Source organism: Amblyomma americanum, chromosome 1, assembly GCF_052857255.1.
Source record: "Amblyomma americanum isolate KBUSLIRL-KWMA chromosome 1, ASM5285725v1, whole genome shotgun sequence".
Lineage (NCBI taxonomy): Eukaryota > Metazoa > Arthropoda > Arachnida > Ixodida > Ixodidae > Amblyomma > Amblyomma americanum.
The window spans coordinates 51212694-51234670 of NC_135497.1; the positions used below are offsets into that span (position 1 = coordinate 51212694).

At 47.1% G+C, this 21977-nt stretch overlaps 2 protein-coding genes across 5 annotated transcripts in view; both read left to right on the forward strand.

Annotated features, from left to right (window-relative positions):
- LOC144112801 (uncharacterized) overlaps window positions 1–13798 on the forward strand; it is a 98251-nt gene extending 84453 nt beyond the window's left edge. For all 4 annotated transcript variants that reach the window (XM_077645614.1, XM_077645613.1, XM_077645616.1 and 1 more), the window contains one exon: window positions 13240–13798. The gene's annotated coding sequence lies outside the window, so the exon portion shown is untranslated. The remainder of the gene's footprint in view (window positions 1–13239) is intronic.
- Window positions 13799–13937: 139 nt separating this feature from the next.
- On the forward strand, window positions 13938–14815 carry LOC144112803 (uncharacterized). The gene has a single exon (XM_077645617.1). It carries the CDS (start codon window positions 14233–14235, stop codon window positions 14701–14703), a length of 471 nt encoding a protein of 156 aa, XP_077501743.1. The 5' UTR covers window positions 13938–14232; the 3' UTR covers window positions 14704–14815.
- Window positions 14816–21977: the final 7162 nt, after the last annotated feature.

Genomic DNA, 21977 nt, shown 5'->3' on the forward strand with positions numbered 1-21977 from the left:
CGCCGTCTCTGCTTCGTGTACAAGAGGTTCGGCTTCTTTCCAGCGCGGCGCATTTCGGTGTAAGCGAGTCGCAAAAGCCTTCAGAAGCTGTGGGCTTTGTGGATCTGGCAAGGATCTGCCTACCCTAAAGGCGACATCTTTCGTTGCATATTCAGCTTCATTGACGCGTCAGGCTCGTCGTTTGGGGGAGAAAGAGTCGGAGGTCAGGGTGACCACGGCTACCTTTGTAAGGGGAGGGTGCAGCGTACGTACATGCCACTCAAAGGCACATACCGTTTCCCGAATTCGGCCGCGAAACCCTGCCGCAAAAGAAAAAAGATAAATTTGGCCACATTTGCTCTTCGAGTCCTCCTTGCGCGATGAAAATGAAATTGAAATGACGAAACACTTTTGCCTTATTCATGATGGAATGCCTCACGCGAAGATTCGAGGCCGCTCTCGGTGGCAGACATCGTGGCACTGCAGCCTCAAAGGCGATCAGCTGCTCGACCGTCCTTGAAAAGCGTCTGTAGCTTTTTCAAACTCATTGTCGCTCTCTTCAGAGCTCTGTTGAAATGTGACAACACAAGGACAGGGTGGAACACCACTTGGCTTCTCGCCCACCCCCCTGCCGAAAGAGAACTGTGCGCTCATGAGCGCAGATATACTCCGGCATGCATGTATACGTGCACATTGCATATTTCAACTGCTCGGAAAAGACAAACTCGTAAGGTTGCAAAGCGTGATTCGGTTGGTGATTGGCCGGTGCATGTGTGCTAGTCATTAAGGCAATAAGATGACAGCTGAGACGGGCGCAGCTCTCGCAGTTCGCTGTAAAATCGCTCTAGTCAGTGAGCCGATAGCAAGGAAGCTGAAAAATCACGAACGCATAGCAATTCGTAATATATATATATATATATATATGAGACGACATAACCTTTTTGAATCCGCCACCGTATTTATAAAATTCTCTAATGGAAGCGCGCTCGAAGATTATTTTATTTACGTATCTCATTTGCTTCAGAGTTAGAGAGATAAATGAGGTAGAGTTAAATGAGACAGGTGCAACTATCAACCAAACACTGGTCAAAGCGGCATACAAAAAGGAAACAAAAGTACAGAATTGCACTGAAGTCAGCTTAAAAGCGGAAATGCGAAAGCCTTTCCCTTTCCTCCCTTTCTCCCTTTTTGTTTCTTTATTTCTTTATTATTTAAAAGTTTGTTTTTGTTTATTTCTGTTGTCTTTATATTTATTTCTTTTTATTATTTTGTTTTGCTTTTCTTTATATTTTTAATTTTTTAATGTACTTAGCCTTCTCGCGCATTTATGTCTATACGGTATATTTCGGCCGTCGCTTAAGTAATGTATCAACTAAAGATTCTTTCCAGTAATGCAGTCGTCATGACCCGATCACCTTTTGGAGGCCTGAAGGACAAATAGCTTGAGGTCGCGGCTGCGGCTAGGCGCTCCCAAGAGGCGTGGGACAGGATATTATTCTGAGCAAAAGTGGTATTAACTGCACCATTTACTCCTCGTGAGAAACGGTTAATCCATGCGGAGGTTAATCGTGACTGACGTCCATTTGCACCGCATGTTCACCGCATGTTCACCGATGTTTACAGGAGGTATTTCGAGGCCTGAATTGGGAACAGTTGGGAATAAGGATAAATGGAGAATACCTAAATAATCTGCGATTTGCTGATGACATTGCCTTGCTGAGTCACTCAGGAGGTGAACTGCAAATCATGATCAATGGGTTAGACAGGCAGAGCAGAATGATGGGTCTAAAAATTAACATGCAGAAAACCAAGGTAATGTTCAACAGCCTAGCAAGGGAACAACAGTTCACAATTGGCAGCGACAGCCTAGAAGTTGTGACGGAATACGTCTACTTAGAGCAGGTAGTGACAGCTGATCCGGATCATGAGAGGGATATAACTAGAAGGATAAGAATGGGGTAGAGCGCATATGGCAAGTTCTCGCAGATCATGAGTGGCAGTTTACCAATTTCCCTCAAGAGGAAAGTGTGCAACAGCTTAATCTTACCGGTACTCACCTACGGGGCAGAAACGTGGAGGCTTACGAAAAGAGTTCAGCTTAAGTTAAGGACAACGCAGCGAGCCATGGAAAGAAAAGTGATAGGTGTAACGTTAAGAGACCGGAAGCGGGCAGAGTGGGTGAGGGAACAAACACGGGTTAATGACATCCTAGTCGAAATCAAGAGAAAGAAATGGGCTTGGGCAGGGCATGTAATGCGAAGGCAAGATAATCGCTGGTCCTTAAGGGTAACGGAGCGGATTCAAAGAGAAAGTAAGCGTAGCAGGGGGCGGCTGAAGGTTAGGTGGGCGGATGAGATTAAGAAGTTTGCAGGCAAAGGGTGGATGCAGCTGGCAAAGGATAGGGTTAATTGGAGAGACATGGGAGAGGCCTTTGCCCTGCAGTGCGTGTAGTAAGGCTGATGATGATGATGATGATGATGATGATGATGATGATGACGACGTCCATTAGCAGATACACTCTCAGAGACTAATTACCTTGCTTCGAATGACTACTAAATGTTTTGGCAGCGCAGTTTGTTTCTCTTTTCTTGCGCAAATTCGTCCTTTGGCATAAATAAAGAAACAGTCTACAGGCTGACTTCATTAGTGAATGGCGACGCCGTTCGTACCCGAATGAAAAACCCGTACAGCACTTTTACTGACCACTGGAGCTCGTTCGGTTGGTCGCCAGTTTGCCATCTATCACTGCCAGAGAAAACTTTCTTATCCTCCCAAAGCGCAGCGCATTGTACGCGAATCATTCCTAGTGAGGCATTTTACGAAATGCTTATGTGCACCAAGTCGCATCTTCGCAACTGGGCCATTCTACCGCTCGCGGCGGTGGCTCAGTGGCTTGTTCTGCTACTGACCACAAGATCGCGGGTTCGAACCTCGCGGCGGCGGCTGCATTGGTATGGAAGAGGAACGCAAAAAATAGCCGTGTGCTGATATTTCGGGGCACGTTAAAGGATCACAGGTGGTCGAAATGAATTCGGGGGCCTTCGAAAACGGTGAGGAGCAAAGTCCACAGTAAAGCTTTAGGTGTACTGTGGAGTATGAGGCAAAAATTAAATACAAATTCTCTCTCCTGACCTCTTGCAAATGACCCGAAGTTCGCACCTTCGCATTGCCTTTGTCACGGGAAAGCGCCTAATGCAAGCGACACCGCATAATGAGTGGGTCATGAAACAGCTGTAAACGGCCCAGAGTTTTGCTGCTGAGCTGGTATCGCAATGAAGCTAAGTATTGTCTAATATTTTGTTTTTTTGGCTTTCTTTAGCGGCGTGGCATAGTAAAAGTGACCAAAACCATAACTGTGTTATTTTTCTCTTAAAAAATACTAGGAAAAATACTAGCGCAAACCACGCCCATTCGCAACTTAAATTAAACTTGACTATAGCAAGCATTGTTTATGTAGTTGTTTCTGCTAGCTTCGAGGCAAAGAAAAAGCGAAGCGAACAGGTTTCAGTTTCGAGAAATTCGATAGAACATAGTGCAATAAAAAAAAGGTTTTCATTTTGAATAGTTCTGTTATGAGCGCCCTGGCGATGAGAGTTGGACTGCTATCAGCTTCTTGCTTCTCATGCACCTGAGCTTTTGTAATTTATGAAAGGTACGAGATCCTCTGGGCTTTCCAGATACATGACGAAGGCAGCAATGAATCGCTTTTCATTAGCATGGCTAAGGACCCGGGAGTTGTGCGGAATCCTGCATTTTAAAATAGGCGTACCCGCCGGGGTGGCTCAGTGGTTAGGGCACTCGGCTACTGATCCGGAGTTCCCGGGTTCGAACCCGACCGCGGCGGCGGCGTTTTCATGGAGGCGAAACGCTAAGGCGCCCGTGTGCTGTGCGATGTCAGTGCACGTTAAAGATCCCCAGGTGGTCGAAATTATACCGGAGCCCTCCACTATGGCACCTCTTTCTTCCTTTCTTCTTTCACTCCCTCCTTTATCCCTTCCCTTACTGCGGGGTTCAGGTGTCCGCCGATATATGAGACAGATACTGCGTCATTTCCTTTCCCCCAAAACCAATTATTATTATTATTATTATTATTATTATTATTATTATTATTATTATTATTATTATTATTATTATTATTATTATTATTATTATTATTATTATTATTATTATTATTACTAAAATAGGCGTGTTTTGGTGTGGTACTGAAACATGTGGATGATACTCGGATAACAAGAACAAATTTTCAGGCCTGTGCCGAGATCTAGAATCAAAGGATGACGAAGGTATCTGAAAAAATAAAGGGTTTATAAGGCAGTTTGAAGGAAAAACTACCTAAATTTAAGATTTTAACTGTAAGACGAAGCATCAAAGTACACTGTCTAAAAATAATTTAGTGCGTTTAAGGAGCATTTGCTCCGCAACCATAAACTGACACTGTGTTTACAAGCACAAGGGGCGTTCGTGGATGCCGTAGGCGGCCAGAGTTCTTAGATCGTAACAATTGGGAAGGAAAGAATAAACTTTTTCTTTTCTCAGTAAATGCGTTTTTTTTTTTCCTATCCACGCTGTCGTGATCTAGGAGTTCTGGGCGCCTCCTGCATCGGCGTATGCCCCCTGTGTTTGTAAACACAGTGTTACGGTGGCTCAATGTTCATGGTCCTCGGCTGCTGACTCGAAAGACGCGGGTTCGATCCCGGCCGCGGGAGCCGCATTTCGACGGAGACGAAATATTAGGGGCCCGTGTACTGCGCGACGTTAGCGCACGCCAAAGAAGCCCAGGCGGTCGAAATTATCCGGAGCCCTACACTACGGCGTCCCTCATAACCTGAGCCGCTTTGGGACGTTAAACCCCTATAAAGCAACCAAAAATCAACCAAACGCAGCGTTAGCGTATGGTTGTAGAGGAACTGTTCCTTAAACGCATGAAAATTGATTTGAAAGCGCACTTTGAAGTTTCTCCTAATCGGACAAGCTTCTCGTGTAGTCTGATATGCTGACTCGTGTGTTACGTTTTTCGAAAATGTAGTCGTTCAATCTAGACAACCCAGATAGCTCCGCTACAAAAATTGACTAGTCGCAGTAGCTACTTCCCGGGTGCTTACAGATCGCGGCGTCAACTGGAAGCACCGAATAAAAGTTGTTGCGTCATGTTGCCATTGCCACCTGAAAAGCGATTTTTTTTCCTTCATTTACCTCTTGGACTGTTATATGTATGGATTATCGTTAATGCATCTGTTGCACTGAATTTGTTGTCAGGCATTTGCGCCTTTATCAGCAATCTCGAAGTTCGGAGCTTCAACATAGTTATGGTAATTGACCGCAAGCGGAGCGACAATCCGTTGTGGTATCAATAATCGAGTGGTTGTAACATGGTCAAGCAAATGCAGGTTAGACGCAGCCACAGTGAGGTGCTGGTGAACTTGAAGTAAACGTGGTTCGAATCGGTAGAGGAGGCGGAAGGCGCGGGTTATATTTGCACGTGTTGCGTTTCAAGTGCACGCCTGGACAGGGCTGACCAAGAAAACGCCACACTAGCGTCCCGTGTTGATGCTCTAAAGAGAAAGCTAAAGGTAGAAAATGCAGAAAATCTAAAACTTCAGGAATAGCTTGCTCAAATGGGAGAAAAAAATAGCCGGTGTTGGCGACAAACAGAAAGTAGGCCAAGCAGGTTTGGACAGGGACAGCTGTTCCCAGGGGACAGCTAAAAAGTCTGGAGGGGGTGGGGAGGAAGGAAACATGTTGAATCTCAGAAAAGAGGTCACAGTCTCAGCCAATAGGGGGACGGGACAGAAGAAAAGCGTGTCAGAGATAACAGGAAGCCGAAATCTGAAGTTATGAGGGAGGGAGAGAATAGGCAGGTGCTTATCGCTGATGACTCAAACATGAGGAGGCGTGCAGGAGCTACAATGGAACGGGTATACAGGGAGATAGGCGAGTGTCGGTCGGGACTTTCCCAGGGAGGGCAATGAACGCGATGCTAAGAGAGATGAGAAGCAAACTGTCGGAGAATGTGGCGGGGCTTAACGTGGTAACGGTAGCGGCGGGTCTGAGTGACGTCGCACAATTGTGGAAAGACTAGCTCAGGGAGTTGACGATATAAAGGCAATATCACAGCAGGTGCAGATCGTGGTGTGCACAGTACCCGAGGTGCTAGGACGGAACGGAGAGGTTGACACGGACTTGGTGACTGTTAATCGGGATATAAGGAAGTTAAGCCCGGAAAAAAGGCTTCGAAGTGGCGCGAAAAAATAGGGAAGATGGTTTGCACGAAATTTCAGCGGAAGGGTGGCAGCAGAGACCAGCTTGCGCCTAGCGGGCCATTCAGTACATTTTTTAGTAGGTCTACGGTGGTTCCGGGCGTAGGGGTAGGTGGAAGCGAAGAAACCGTAATAATGGAGGCTACTAGGAGGTTCACGAAGAAAACTATAAAATATAAATTTAACACCAGGATCAGTTACATGAACATGCAAGGGGGTATAAAGAGATCGAAATGATTAGAAACAGAACTGCAGTTGAAGGACGAAGAAGTAGGTGTATACGCGCTATGCGAGACACATCTCCGGGATCTAGAAGACCCACCATTTATTGATGGCTACGTCTGGGAAGGGAGCAACAGAACAACTACGGAGAGGAAGGGAGGTGGAGTAGGTATGCTGATACATCAAGATAAAAATCGGCAAGGAGTAAAGTCAACTTGCAAAGAACATGTATGGGTATCAGGAACAATTGCCGATAAAGGCACATGGCTAGGGGTAGCTTATTTCGGTGGAGGGGTCAAATTCAGGCAAGAAAATTTGGATCTAGTTAAGTGCCTCAATGACAATGCATAACAGTTTGGAGACAGTGTCAATATTATTTTATTGGGGGACATGAATTGCCACATTGAGGATCTGGATTATAGTGAACTAGATAATCTGGATGGAGACACAGATTGTAGCGGGAAGCTAATGCTTGAGCTCTGTGAGCAGCCTAATTTAGTTGTTGTAAATAGAGAAACGAAATCTGAGGGACAAATCACGTGGGAATTCCGGAAAAGGAAGACGACCATTGACTACAGCTTAATGTTGCGGGGAATCTATAGGAAGCTCGCAAAAATGTAAATAGACAAATAGAGGGACTACAGTCTGGGATGTGATCATAAACATATTAGTCTGTAGGTGGGAGCCCTGATCAAAAGAGAAATTCAGAAAACAGAAAAAAGGAACGAAAAATTAAAGAACAAACAAATAGCGCTAATAGCAGCAGACATTGAGGAATCAATAGAAAAATTACCCCATGTAAATGTGGGATTATAATAAGAACTACTCATCAGTGTGGAAAAGAAACAAGTAAAAGTGGCAAACCGTTGGAGAGGGAAAAGGAAGCAACGAAGCTCGTGGAATAAGGAAATTAAGGAAGCCATTGAACGACGTGGCTCCAAGGGAACAGAGAGAGGCATCGGCGCACTTATCTCAAGAGGAACTAGGCCACAAATGGGAGTGTCATCGACAAATGAAACTGGAAGTACAGGTCCTCGTCCAGGGTGAAATAAAGCGTTGCACCGATAGCTGGGTGGAGAAGTTCGGAATACAGCTAAAAGTGGGCTAAGAAAATTCAGGAACCATATAAGCTGGCTGGGTGAAAACAAAACAGGAACGGATTCAAGATGCCGAGAGAAAATGTTTAGAGGGAGACGACGCTGTGAGCCGCATGACGTCAGTTATAGCTGAGTCATTTAGGAGCTACGATAGGGTAATCTCCCCGAATAAAGGAGCGACACAGGACAGCATAATAGAAAACAGCTTAGAACTGATCAATCTTAACTATAGAAAAACGCGGAAGCATATATTCCCAAATGCACATCCGGGGGGAGAGGCGGAATGAGAGACAATTTGATTAATGAACTTGGTGTAAGAAGCAAGAAAACGTGTTAAAAACATTGGAGACTGTCATAACACATATGCAAATTCCGGATGTTTGGCGAAAGAGCAGAAGGAATTTGATTTATGAAGGGAAAGGGTGTACATAAAATCCTTCAGGCCGATTACACCTGTTATATACAGGCTGGCAATGCAGGCGGGGAAATTAAAGATACAGTCATGGACACAAAGTAATAAGATACTCGGAGAACTTCAGAACGGGTTCATAAAGGGTAGGCGCTTAGATGATAGCCTGTTCGTGCTTACCCAGTGCATAGAAACAGCTAGAGCAGAGAACATACATCTGTATTTAGCCTTCCTGGACATAAGCGGATCATACGACAACGTAAACAGGGAACTCAAGTGGAACACACTGAAAGATGAAGGCCAACAGTGACCGAAACCAAAAAGCACAGGGGATGTATTTTTTTAATTTGTTGTTTTTTTCAACAACGGGGCATTAATAAAAGCAGAATTAAAACAACTACATGTCGCCGTTGGGATCCGAACCCACGACATCCGTGTTTCGTGTCCGGTGCTCTACCAACTGAGCTACGGCGACGGCTGGCTAATCTTCTGCTTTCGGGGGTACTTCTGTTGTGTGTAACCGAACCTTGAGTGCTCACCAGCGCCACTGTCGTCCATAGCGGCGGACGTAGTACGTCCTGCATTACCGCGAGTGTCACGTAGGAACGTGGTCGAACGGTGAGGGCGGAAGCTGTGCGAGGACCCTCAACAAGATAGCCAGATACGAGGACCTCGTTAAGCTATTCAGCAGACAGGGGAATGAAAAAGAGGTGCTCGTCATGACATACATGACGGAAGCGAACGGCCACCGACCCCAAGGAGCATAGGGGATGTTTTTTTTTTAGTTTGACGTTTTTTTTCATCAATGAGAGATTAAAAAAAGCAGGAAAAAAACCACATGCCGCCGGTGGTGGGATGCGAAACGACGATCTCCGAATTCCGAAAAATTCGGAGGTCGTGGATTCGGAATTTCGAAGGCTTCACGTTTAGTGCAGTTAAGTCAGGTCTGATGATTTTCAATGATTCAACTGATCAGGTGCTTAGAATAGAATGCCATGAAGTACCCAAAGTGGCAGAATACAAATATCTCGGGGAATGGGTGAACGATGGGCAGATATGCATAGGAAAGCACGAACAGTCTCTCATAGCAAAAGGGCGAAGAGATGCCGGGATAATGAAACTTAGGGCATTGTGGGGGCACAATAGGTATGAAGTACTAAGAGGTATTTGAAAAAAAATAATAGTGTCAGGGCTTACTTTCGGGAATGCGGTTCTGTGCTTAAGGGCAGAAGTTCAGTCGAGACTAGAAGTAAGTCGGAGAGCTGTTCGTAGATTAGTACTAGGTGCCCACGGGAAAACCACAAACGAGGCAGTACAGGTGGATATGGGCTGGGCATCGTTCGAAGCACGGGAAGCTCAGAGTAAAATACTACATGAAGAACACCTGAGGAAATTGAACGATGACAGGTGGGCAGCTAAGGTATTTAAATACCTATATATAAAGAGCGTTGAATCTCAGTGACGAAGAAGAACTAGGAAACTAACCAGTAAGTGCGCAGGACACAAGGAATGAGAAATAAAGAGCTTTAAAAGATAACTAAAAACCGCAGAAGGCAGAAACTGGATTAATTCAATGGAAAAGAAGCAGAGTGTAGAACTGTATCGAAATTAGAAAAGCCATACCAGGAAGAATCAATCTATGATAACTCAAGAGGCACTGCCCTTGTCTTTAAAGCTATAGATCAGGGTTTCTTAGAACGCGCAGCCACAAAAAGAAATTTAACTAAGAAGATTACACATGTGCTGTGTATGGTAAATCTGTAGAAACAATTGAACAGCTCATACTCAGATGTGATGGTATCCGTACGGATGTCAAGGCAGGCACAGTCACTCTTCCTAAGGCCCGAGGGTTTCGAAATAAGAATGGTCATGTGAATGAATGTGCGGTGGAAGTTAGCAATAAGCGATTGGTGGCTCAAAGTTAGAGAGGTGACATAAGATTAAAAGTGTAAGATTAAAAAAGTATTTAGGGAAAATGACGAATTTATAGACCAATTTATTAAACTGTTAAAGAAATATAAGAAAAAATAATACCAGGTCACCACTCCATTTCAAAGGGCACGCTCCTATCTTCCAGCCATCCATCCTGCCAACCCGAGTTGCGGCCACCTCGGACCGTTGTTTTTTGATACATGGACACTACAGGAAGTTTTGCAACTGGTATAATATCAAAGAGCTTTGTGAGGCGGCCGGGGGTAACGGCAGCACCGTCGTCTGCTACGGTGCGCGGTTTGTTTACCATGCCGTTTGAGAACTGCCTTCCATGTAGCGCTAGCTCTCTGGGCTGTCTAGATTGAACGATTGTGTCTGTGAGCAAATGTAGCGCGCTCGGCAGCATGTCGGACTAGACGAGAAGCTTCTCCGATTCGGAAGAACATCCAGCTGATCGAGCGCCTAGACGATGTGAGAGGTATCTACGGCATCACAACACACATTTGTTGTGACGTTTAAAAAAAAAGTACAGCTTACAAATGACTCTGCATTTTTTTTAAAGTACTCGCCAGCTCCTAACGAACGGCCGCCTGCATTGCTGCAATAAGAAATGGCTTTAGAAAGTCTGTTTCTAGGGGCCGCGCTCCCGCCCGGTACCCTATCATGCGGGTACCACCAGCACGCACATATTTTGGTATTTTAAAAATAAACTTCCTCTGAAAAGAATTTTCATTTTTTCACATTCTGTTCAGGAATGTACTTGGCTTCTCTTAACAATGGGACAACAGCATGGGTGAACTGTAAAATCAGAAAACTGTTTTGGAAATCTTAGTTTACACGCATTTCTATACCCCTCCCCCTTTACCCCCATCTGTCAAAAGCAGCGGCAACGCGTATTGCTTACGCCAATGATCGGTGTTCGTCTATAGGCCTTTCTTTGGGAATTTTTTTCACGGATTTTATTACGTGCTTCCTGCTTGTACTGAATTAAATCAACTGCGTTGACGAAACTTTTTTATTTATAAATTAATTGGCCTCGGCAGGAAGCATAAATATCGGGAGAACAGTGCTGAAAAAATTCCTTCGAAAGAACATGAAAGCAATCACTATTGTTTTCGTTCAGAAGATGGCCCTTTCGTGTGAAGCAGGAGACGAAAGTTCCGCCGACCACGCCTCGTGTTAAGCTGCAACTCACCCTCGGACTGTCCGTTGCACACCGTCGTCTTCATAAACTTCCATCTACGGCAGGAAGGGATCAGATCGGCTTAATCTCGACCGCAGCTTAGCCTGAGTCTAATATCGTCGCCAGACGTGCCGATGACCCAGCAAAGCAAAACCATGAACCAGTCAGGCTAAGCACATGCTTTCGCACGTCTTGTCGGTTTAACTGTGTTAAAACACTACCCTTTTTTTAAAATAGCATAAATATGTAGGAAGTTCTTTGAATGGAACTTCGCGTATGAACAAGTAGAACAGCTTCAGAAGCGACCTGGAAAACTCGAATTAGTTGGCTTGAACAAGAGCTGAAATATTGACGAGACAATTTGACGCTTATGCTAACCTACCATCGCCCTCTAGCACGTGCTTTTTTAAGACATGAATTTGTTTTTAAATAGCGTCAAAAGCTCTTTATGTAGATTTTATTTCCCCTCTTACACCTTTTCGCGCTCGGATATTTCACGTATACTCGGTAATATTAAAGTCACACAGTCGTCACTGTCGCTACCGAATGCGGGGTGGTTGGTCTCAGATGAAGGGTACAAATTTACTCCCGCCTAACTTTGCTACCTTCAGACTAAACGAAGAGCAGTTCTCAACAATTGACGCTCGTAAAACTACAGCACGACCTTTCAAGTTCTGATTGTGTTTCGCACGATTAACGCAATATAATAATACTGAACAAAACTGTCACGCAAAACATTCGCTGTCCTTGCCGCAGTTCTGAGTGCGGTCATGAACGAAATACCATGGATTGCGTAATATCTTCACCCTTCTTGCTGGGCGCACAATATCGCCTCGGAAATGCCCCATTCAAACAACGCCATTCACGAGAGCAGTGGGAATTATAAGCGAAAGGCGATCTGGATCAGATTGGGTCAAGACTTCCAAGCAACGACAAAGTCGAATGGACTGGAAGACGAAGCTAGGGGTTGAAAACAGTAAAATAATCCGATGAATAAGCAGATTTAGGCCGGTATCACGGCCTCGCCCAATTACACCCGTCTTTTCAAACCACGGGGTTTTTCGATAAGTTCTGCTTTTGGCTGTAGGGACGCGGGCACTGTACAGGGCTAACAAAACAATCTTATTTAACTCGGGAAGTCAAGGTTGCTCTGGTCTGCCACCCTGAGCCAAACGCTACTGTCACGAGATTTAGCCCGGGAAAGTACCGGAACCCGCTTTTGTTTATGCAGAGCCTTCATTTTATCAATACTGCTCAGCTGCCAGCTGGAGTTGACAAACTGAACGGTGATGCGAGTGAGGCGTCACATAAATGCAGTTATTTGTATAGGGGACGAAGTTCACAGAAGAGGACTGGTGAAGTAAGGCTGTTACATATATCATCGCTGAAGAGTACTTACCAGTCTCGTCAGAAGGAAACGCAAGCCGCATGACCTTAGGGCGCTGACTCTCCGAGTATTCAGACCTCAGAGACGTGGTTCACTGGCGCACATTATTGCAATGCGACGCTTCAATATAGGCTTACCCAGAGTGTCCGTCAAATGCTACAAAGTGGCAGATAGTTGCACCTGGATTTTGCAACCCATCTGCGTTTTCTTCATGGCGCTACTTGCACGCGTATGACCCCGGCGTACACCAATCATTCAGTCTCAAACAGTCTTTATTCGGCAGTCTTCCGCGTGCAAAAAAGAAATGCCGGGACACGAAGTTGCTACGAGGAACTTGACGAGGGCCCCTTTTCATTCGGCAGCGCGAACGTTCTATACACATGCTTAATACAGATTGTTTGCATCTTTTAACTTGTATATTGCACTTAAGAGACAAGATCAAGAGAAACTTACCCGAGTACATTACCGTCCCACATACAGGCTCACTTGTTTAAAATCGTACAAAACAAAACAAGAAAAACAATTGTGGTATAACACTGGTCATTTCATTGCATATATATCCTGAGCCGCGTTTGGACGTCAAACCTCATAAAACCTAATTTCATTCACTACGTGCTGACATGCCCAATAATCCTAAGCATAAATGTTCCCTGCTGTACGCAAGTCTACACGTTTTATGTGCACGTATCAAACCATATCGCATTGTCATTAATATTGAAGAATTAATTCTACTCTCCGCACAATTACTGTTCACCGTTTCACGGTCTTCGCAGGCCAGCGAGGAAGCCAAACTCGGAGACGAAGGAGAGGATGACCTCCGAGAGCCGGGTGGTTGAGCACCGGTGTCCATGAAGCGCAGCGCCCTCTATCTGATCGGGGCCTTCCTCGTGGCCCTCTGCGTGGCCGGCATCTTTTGCATCATCCTCGCTGACATCACCGTCGGCCTGTTCATCATCGGCACGGCTCTCACCGTGGCTTTGCTCTTCGGCATCGTGTGGATGGGCCGCGCCTTCTACGGCGGCCAACCGCGCCGGCCGTCGCTCAGCACATCGGCGGACGAGCCCTGCCAGCCGCCGAACGACTCTCTCATGGCCATTGAGATTCCACCCTACCCAGCACCGTCCGAAAAGGCGTTCCAACAGGCGCACAGTGACCGCAGCGACTCGAGGGCCGTGCTATACAATAGCAGAGACGGTGCCGTGGTCATAACGAAGCAACCGCCCGTTCTTGGCGAGACGGACGATTACAGCGGTGTGCATCTCTAGAGAAGGCCTTCGCAACGAAATTCATCTACTCCTGATTCCCCGAACTGCGATAAAATTGTCAACTGCGCTTGTTTACTTTTATTCAGGTCCCACGTGCGACGTTATGCTACAGGTCGTATGACAGGAAGTTGAAGCGCCTCTTTTTCAGCTCTCTCAGTGTCTCCCTCCCCTTTTTGTCTATAGCAGCTGCATAGCTTGCCGAAAACACACGGTCGTCATCTCGATCGCGTCCGGCACATCTGTCGCGAGCAGACGTCCACATGTGCGCCGGCCTGACGCGACCCTCGGTCGTCCGTGTTTGTCCCGCCTGTCACCTTGACGCGCCGTAGACCTCCAGGGATACATAACGAGAGTTCCATCGCGAGGCTGCTGCTGCTGCCGCTGCATTCCCCGTCCGTGAGCAATGGCAAAGCAAAACACGGCAGAAAGCACCCAAAGGTCTGTGCATGTGCGCCGAGCAGCTGGGTGAAGCGCTGTGCGCCCGGCGAGCAACGCGAAAACATGGTCGTTCCCTCCTCCGGCTACATCGCCGCGCCGTTGGAATCGGTGCGGCTAGACGGTGCGACGCAGCAGTTGCCAATCGGCCCTCGAGGAGAGCGGCGGGACAGCGCGAGGACCACGCACGCGGCGCTCTGGTTCGCCGTGGTCGCCCTGGTGTTCGTCGCGGGCATGGCTCTGCTCGCGTCAGGCCTGCACTGGTGGGGCCTGTGCCTGCTGGGCGCCGCACTGCTCCTCCTGGTCTCCCTGTGCCTGCTGCCTGCCACCGCCGGCCGGCAGCCGGAAGCCGCGCCGCTTGCCGGCGAGCCCGTCCCGGTGTCCATGTGCGCGCACCTGCAGTTGCGGACGATCAGCGGCAACGCGGTGCCCTACCTGCTGGAGGAAGTGACGCTTGCCGACGTGAGCCGCATGTATCCGCCGCCGTTTCCGCCACCCCCGTATCAGGCCAAAGCGACCGACCCTCGCAAGAAGTGAGGTGACGTCGACGGGCCGAGACAGACCCATTGTGGACGCTGTGAGCTCGTGCCCGCCTATGTGACATTTTATGCACGCATGCTTATAGAAATATAGCATTTCTTTAACGTGACTAGTTCGTCCTTGCCTGGGTCAGGGGCAGAGTCGGTCAGCGCTCTGTTGACGTGCCTGTGCTCCTTTTTCCTGCGCAACGATTTGCCTTGCTAGGTGCCGGTATGTTGCAGTTCTGCTATAGAGCCATGCGAATCCAACAAAGGTGCATCAGTAATAGGCTTTTTTTCGTAGCCACTTTTGGCGGTGCCATGACGCTGTGTCCGTTTCGCGCATTTGCGGAACTTCTTTTCTGTTGTGGCATCCTTACAAAGTAGCTTCCGAAACGCAAAGCTGCCGACCGCGTCCCGTGTACCAGCTGGTTGCGTAAGAAAGTAGCATACTGCAGGCTGAAGCGTTAGAGATGAAAGAAGTCCTTCAATCCATTGTTCGACCCTCTTCTGTATACTGATCCTTGCGTTCGCTGAACTGAACCAAACGCCATGCGTCTGAGAACATTTCACTATGAGAGGCTGTCTGTTACTCTCTGCAACACTTGACGACAGTAGGCCAATGACCAGTCAGTCAACTTAACTAGAAGTCGTGACGCTTAGCCGTGAGGGACGCACCGATTTCACTACAGATACATTGACAACTGGATTCGACGCGCACTTCTCAACGTAGTTGCCATTAGGCTACGAAGGCGATAAACGAGGGAATGAGCAGTCAACTTTATTTTCATCTATTATAGGACACAGTTAATTAAGATTACATTGCTCTTGCGTGCCACGCTGTAAGCAGCACTTGTCGGCAAGTCGACGTGGCAGGATGACAAAACTCATCTCCACGGAGAAGCCAAAGTGTCAAAGCGGCCCACTTTAATGTACCTAGGTGTCACCTTGTGCCAGGATCTCTCCTGGCGCTCTCAGGTAACGAACATCGTCGCATCAGCTAACCGGTCATTGGGTTTTTTGAAACGTCACCTACGGCACGCCCCTCAAAGTATTAAACTTCTCGCCTACCAATCACTCATTCGACCAAAACTAGAATACGCATCTGCTATCTGGAGCCCGCAACAAGCATATCTCATCAGTTCACTAGAATCTGTCCAAAATCGCGCCACGAGGTTCATTCATTCTGTCTATTCATACGACATCAGTGTATCGTCACTTAAACGACAGTCAGGTTTATCAACTCTTGCCCATCGTCGTCGCATTGCTTCTCTTAGTGTTTTTCATAAGTTTTTTTACAGTTCCCTCGGACAACCACCCTACATCACACCGCCCGCTCGCATATCTCATCGCACCGGCCATCGACTGCAAGTGTCATGCCAACGCACCCGCACCGTCACTTTTTCCGCATCCTTTTTTTCTTCGCACTGCTAAAGACTGGAATGGCCTTCCCCACGACGTTGATGCCATCACCTGCCAATCAAGTTTTGTGAACAATTTAAATATGCATTTCATAAATATCATGTAAGCAATCATATTCAACCTATATTTGTACTCCCACCCCTTATGTAACACCCCCAAAGTGGGGTCTTTAAGGTAATAAAGTGAAGTGAAGTGAAATGCTGTGGCTGAAAGTACGTCAGACTATCCGGTACATTCTTTTCTGGGACACGCTTGACGCATGCCAGCAGCACGTCGGACGGAGCCGGTACGTATTTCTTTTTTTTTTCAGGGTGCGTCGCACGGATCCGATCAATGTTTTTGAAAGCCAGCGAAGTATCTGCTAACATATTTTTCACGTATGCGCTCGGCATCACGGGTACGTCGGTGTGTCTTTCTCTGTGCACTGTCGGCGGTCGTAGCAGTAGGCAGTCAAATCCAAGCTGACGCGATCGCAAAGTGCGTAGCCGTTCGGCGGTCGGCTCGATTTCGTCCTCGTTGTGCCCCTTTGGATTGCCATCTAAAACAGAGTAGTTCTGCCTCCAGTTCAAAAATGTTCACCCACTGACCAGAACAGGGCGATTGGCGTTCGGTGCGCATACTTCGAGTGTGCCAGCACTGAACTGTGTGCTGCTACAAGCATGGCAAGCACTATATCTTCCTGTTGTACAGTTCGCCGCATCAAATATTGTGGCCGCGCGCGAGCTGCAAATTACTCGCGATGGTTATTTCCATGCAAAGCAAGACACATGCGCTTTGCTGCACCTGTATAGCAACTAACTGAGCATTTCCTCGTAGTCCTACCGCAGCGGTGGCGAAGTAGTTGAGCATCCGCCTGGCATGCGGGAGGTGCGGGGTTCGATCCCCAGTGCCGCCGGGTACCCACCGGTGATACAATGGGTACAAGCTTTCCCCTGGTCTGGTGCTCGGCTTATTTAGGGTGAAATGCTTGGGAAATGGGTCTTCGACCCCACCTTGAGAATTTGAAAAATACCTTGTGCCATGGCGCTCTTTGGCCATAGATGCCCTTGCGCCATAAAAATCCATCATCGTCATCATCCTCGTAGTCCTTGTCAAAGTGCGCGCTGTTCTGTTTTAAAAAGAGTCGATCTGGCCTTAGCTTCTTGCACTCCCTGCTCACCCGCCTTGTACGATGCTACAACTTCGGGATCCGTCGACGTGGCTTCGCGTAGCCTCTACTGCTGTCGTACTAAGTACGTGCGCTGACATTCCACCTCTTTACTCATCGCGTATCTGACTAGGGAGCGCTTCGCACCCCCTGTGTATATGTAGCCGAGCAATGGCGCGCGGCGCGTGCTCTACTGCGCATGCGCGGCTGTGACGTCACGCACGGCGGAGGAGCCGGCGGCGGCGCACCTGTGACGTCACGCCGCATGGCGCTTGCGCAGTAGAGGGCTGTGCCAGGCAGTAGGATGATCCTGTGTTGTCATGGTCAGGTAAAGTGCAACACCCGCCCATCCATCACTCCCCTAGGCCTTCGTGGGGACCCTGGCTGTGCGCGGTCACCAGCTTTTGCTGGTCTGCCCCGCGCAGGACATCGCAGCCAGCGCTGGTCGTCTTCTGAACCAAGCGGAGCACCCTCGGAGGAAACATTCTAATAAAGTTGCCTCTCTCCATGGAACGCAAGCGCTACCGTCGATACCCCGTGCTGTATTATTTTTACGAGGAACCCTCTTGTTACTACCAATAACATTTGTTCTACATATCCATGGGTACTAGCGACAACAAAATCAGATGCATTGCGGAAGCAGATTAAAATTTTGGTTCCTTGCAACCTGATATCGCAGGGCAAGTCCACTTTGTCGATATACAGGGGCCCTACTGAGCGATCACGTGATGTTTCTCGGGACTGGCGGTGCCATAGGAGACGGCCGTGACGTAATTGCGGCCCGGATATGATCGTGCGTGATGCTTCTCTGAAGCCCTTCCATTGTCGTTCTTTCACGAAACAAAACATGCCCGCTATAGTCGGAAGCAACTTAAAAAAAGGCAGCCGTTAACAGTGAGCCATAGTCTGTGGTGTCCTGCATTTCACACCTGACAAATCCCAACAGTAAACTAAATCAGCTTTTTAATGCTTGATTACATGAAACAAGGCAGAGGCATCGGAATTCATGGGCTTAAAACTTCCTCTTGTGTTTAGGTCGGTCGTGTTTAGGTCGGTCACAAGAAAAGCTTTAACAATTTAATTCTTTTTTGTCGCGGATGAATTCTGTATGGTGGTGCTATATGTGGATGGAGCTTCACTGCAGAATTTTCCGACCGTAGAGTATTTAAAGATTGCCTAGACAAAAAATTGGCGCCACCATCTATGCGAGTTTCTTAAAGAGCGATGCATCCACCATGGGCGTGCAGGGAATGCCACGTTCCGTATTTGGCTTGGCTAATCTTGGGGCGAAAACATGGATTCTACCGCAGAATTAGCTAGCTAGATCTACCCTCCGCAGCCACGATACTTTTCATCCTGTGCAGATTAAATTCTTTTAATAGAGCGTTTTTTTATTTATTTAACAAATTTAACGTGAATGAATCTTCGGCACTGGGATTGTATGGAAGTTAGCAAAGCGTTCCTTAAAGGCTTGCCTACGGAACAGTTGTAGTGTTACAAAAAAATACACGTTTTTGGCCGAGCACAACAAGCCAAGCCAAATACAGAACCTCATCTCCCCGGCATGCCTTAAGTGTATGAAATGCGGCGCAGCCAGTTTTTCCAATAGGTACATATGAGAAACTCTGTGGTATCCGGCTGCACCAGTTCTGCCACCAAATTCAGGTTCTAGAAGCTGTACGGTTTGTTGAAACATGTTTTATTTTAAAGCAATTCATTACCAGTAATCAATTACGGAAAAATAATTGATTCAGCTGGAACGTTACACTTTGAAAAAGTAATCAATCAGTTACAAAATTACGAAAGAATATAAGATATTAGTCATATGCTTCTAATGCGTTACGTACAGCCCCCGTCAAAAGTATACGGCCCGAGGGGTTTGCTTGTGAGGACTGCCGTATGCCTCATTATGCATCCTCAGTACCTTAATTTCGCGAAAGAAGAATGGCTTCGCATCCTCAATCCTCCCAAGCTTTGGACTGCTACATGCGCTAGAGAGCCCACCCTAAACAGCTTAGCAGCACACCCCGGGGATGTATACTTTTGGCCGAGGCTGTACAATACTGGCACCGACCGGGAAACGACGCCGCTCTCGGGGCAGGTGACAAGCCTGCAAACGAAGCAAACGTGGCAAGGCAAGGGCCCCCGCTTGCCTCCCGCAGGCTGCTGCGCCATCTCTCGTCGTGCGACCAAACTCTTGTGAAGGTGCGGCTGGTGCGGCGCCCTCGCTGTGGTGGCGTCCACTTATTCTCAAGGGGCCACTTGCTTACAAGGGTTTGTTACTCGCGGAAGCGTGCCGGCTTTTCCAAAAAATAACCAGGCTGCATGATTTGCTTCTCACTCGTACAGCGTAGCTCTTGCTGCTTCCCTGAAGATCAAATGGTCTCGATAAGTGAGGGCAAGGGTTCTCCTTATCTTACAGGCATTTAGAACTTGACGGGTGCAATAAGTGACCGACTATACGACTGAGAAGCAGCCGGAAAAGGCGGTGCATCTCATGTATCGATTACAAAGCATTTGTTGCAGGCGCGCGCTGTTGCCCTTCCTTTCTTTCTGTCTCACGTGCAGGGCGAAACTTGAGTCTGAGTAACCTTCCTGTATATCCTTTGTCTGCGATATCTGTCTATAACTAATCAGTATACGGGTGCGTCTTGCGTTATTACAGACAAGAGAACTGTAAGCCCAAATAAACTTCCTGTCGATGGCTACGCGTTACTACGTCCGGCTCTGCTTGAAGGCAAATATTTGCAGCTAACACAGGCTGTAAAAGAGATTTCATGGTGTTGTAAAACGCGATGTTGGGCTAGCTGGTGGATTTTATTCAGAAAAAATGCCTCATTTTCATCGTGTCTGCAAAGTTTGCACACATTCAAAGCTCCCCCTACTTAGTGAAAAAAAAAATATGCTTCTTCGATGAGGATTTATGGAAGAGAGAGGACAGGAAATGGGACTCTTGACTACACAGAATGAAAAGGGGCGGGAGGTAGAAAGTCTTAGTTTGCTAGCAAACGTTTAGGCAATTAAGAGGACTTGACTTAGTCTTGATGAAACGCAGTTCTCTCGTCGAAACGTTGGCTTGCAGAGAGAGGCTTCCCCCCTCGCGCCCCTTCATTTCGTGCTGACAAAAATTATATTTGTCACTCCCGAGGGGCTTATTAATTCTTTGTTCTTTCCTGAAGTATGTGGCAGGCAGGAAATGTCTGGCTTAGTTGTTTCTTGAAATATGTGGCAGGCTTACGAGGAGAAGAAAGGCTCATAATGCTGGTTGGTTGTGTTATTTAATGCTGTTTCGAGCCCGTATGCGAGGACAAATATTTGAGTTAGGAGGTTTTTTTGTGATTGGTATTTTGGTAAAAGTTCTCTTTGCAATCCCAAATACAGTCGCTCTGTGTACAAATAGTAGTTGTTCTGTGCTAATAGTCTAATAAAATAGACGTAGGAGCACCGAAAATGTGTTAATGGGAAGCAGGAGTTCTTGAGAAAGATCACGAGACTCAAATTTTCACTTGTGCGAAGATAAGTTCTTGAGATCTCCCGGACAAAAAAAAAATTAATGCTAAGCCACAGCGTAGTCTCCATATAGCGCTACACACTTGGTTCACTGAGTTTGTCCATCCCATCAGAGGAGGCTAAATCCGGAGAGCAGAAAGTGTAAGCAACTAATTCGAAGCCTAGTACGCATTGTTTTGCAGCTGTTCTAATCTTAATGGGAATCGCCCAAGGTGGAGTAGATTTGTAGTAAGGGAGTAATTACACATCAGCATTAACCCAAGCATAGCTGTATCTTGGACAAGGACGATTTTTTCTTCAACTACGAAGCTTCTGCGAAAGCTGTATAGCTTTCCTCTGTAGCCTATTGGCTGCGCTTGGGCGGATGCTAATGAGTAATTACCCTTTATAATAATTTTGCAGTTGTCACGAAAAGTTTACTGAACGGCGCAGTCGTCGTGAAAAGGTGCTTCCTCGTGCGCCAGTCTGGGCTGTCAGGTTTTGATTTCTTTTTGTTTTTTTCCTACGCTCCAGTAACACCGCATAATCACACGTGTTACTCTTTTCTTTTTCTGCCAGCAGTGCATAGTACTCATTTCATGCACGTCCAAAAAAAAAAAACAATGGCCTTTTCCACAATGGTCTTTTTCTTTATAGAGCCTCCCCCCAAAATTTCTCTCTGTTATAGCTCGTACTTTTTTTTCTTTAAGCAATGTTTCTACACGGTGGTATGGTGGCAGATCAATGCTTCGTCCACAGTAGCGAATAGACGCTGAAGCTACAACGTACTGCGATTCAACGTCATCATACAGTGCACGGAAGTATCCTTTCACGTTTCGCTTATGGCCGAGAGTCAATAATCGCGGCACTCATCGCGCACACAACTTTGCATGTAAGCTTGTCCGTGCAGGGTTTTCGGTCACCGCTATTCAGCAGTCTTACGCCCTTTCAATCGCTGTTCCTTCATAACAGTGCAGTGGGCTGTTTGCACTACAACCGGGGCTTCGACGGCAACTAGGCGTCCAGAGAGTGTTTCATGTCCACCCACGTTAAAAGTCGTTCGACGAGGAGTACTCCGCCGTAAGAGCCGGAGCTCAGTCCCCGTGAACTGCGTCCAAACGTCCGCTTGTCTTACCGCTGCGCGAAACTCGACTCCATTTCAGTGGCGAGTGCTGGCATGGTATGCCTTCAAAGGTATTTCGGACGGGAATAATGCGCCGCTTCTCGCTGATATC

Bases quoted from the DNA above. Each gene is read 5' to 3' on its own strand.
- LOC144112803 (XM_077645617.1), top strand. From the start codon at position 14,233: ATGGTCGTTCCCTCCTCCGGCTACATCGCCGCGCCGTTGGAATCGGTG.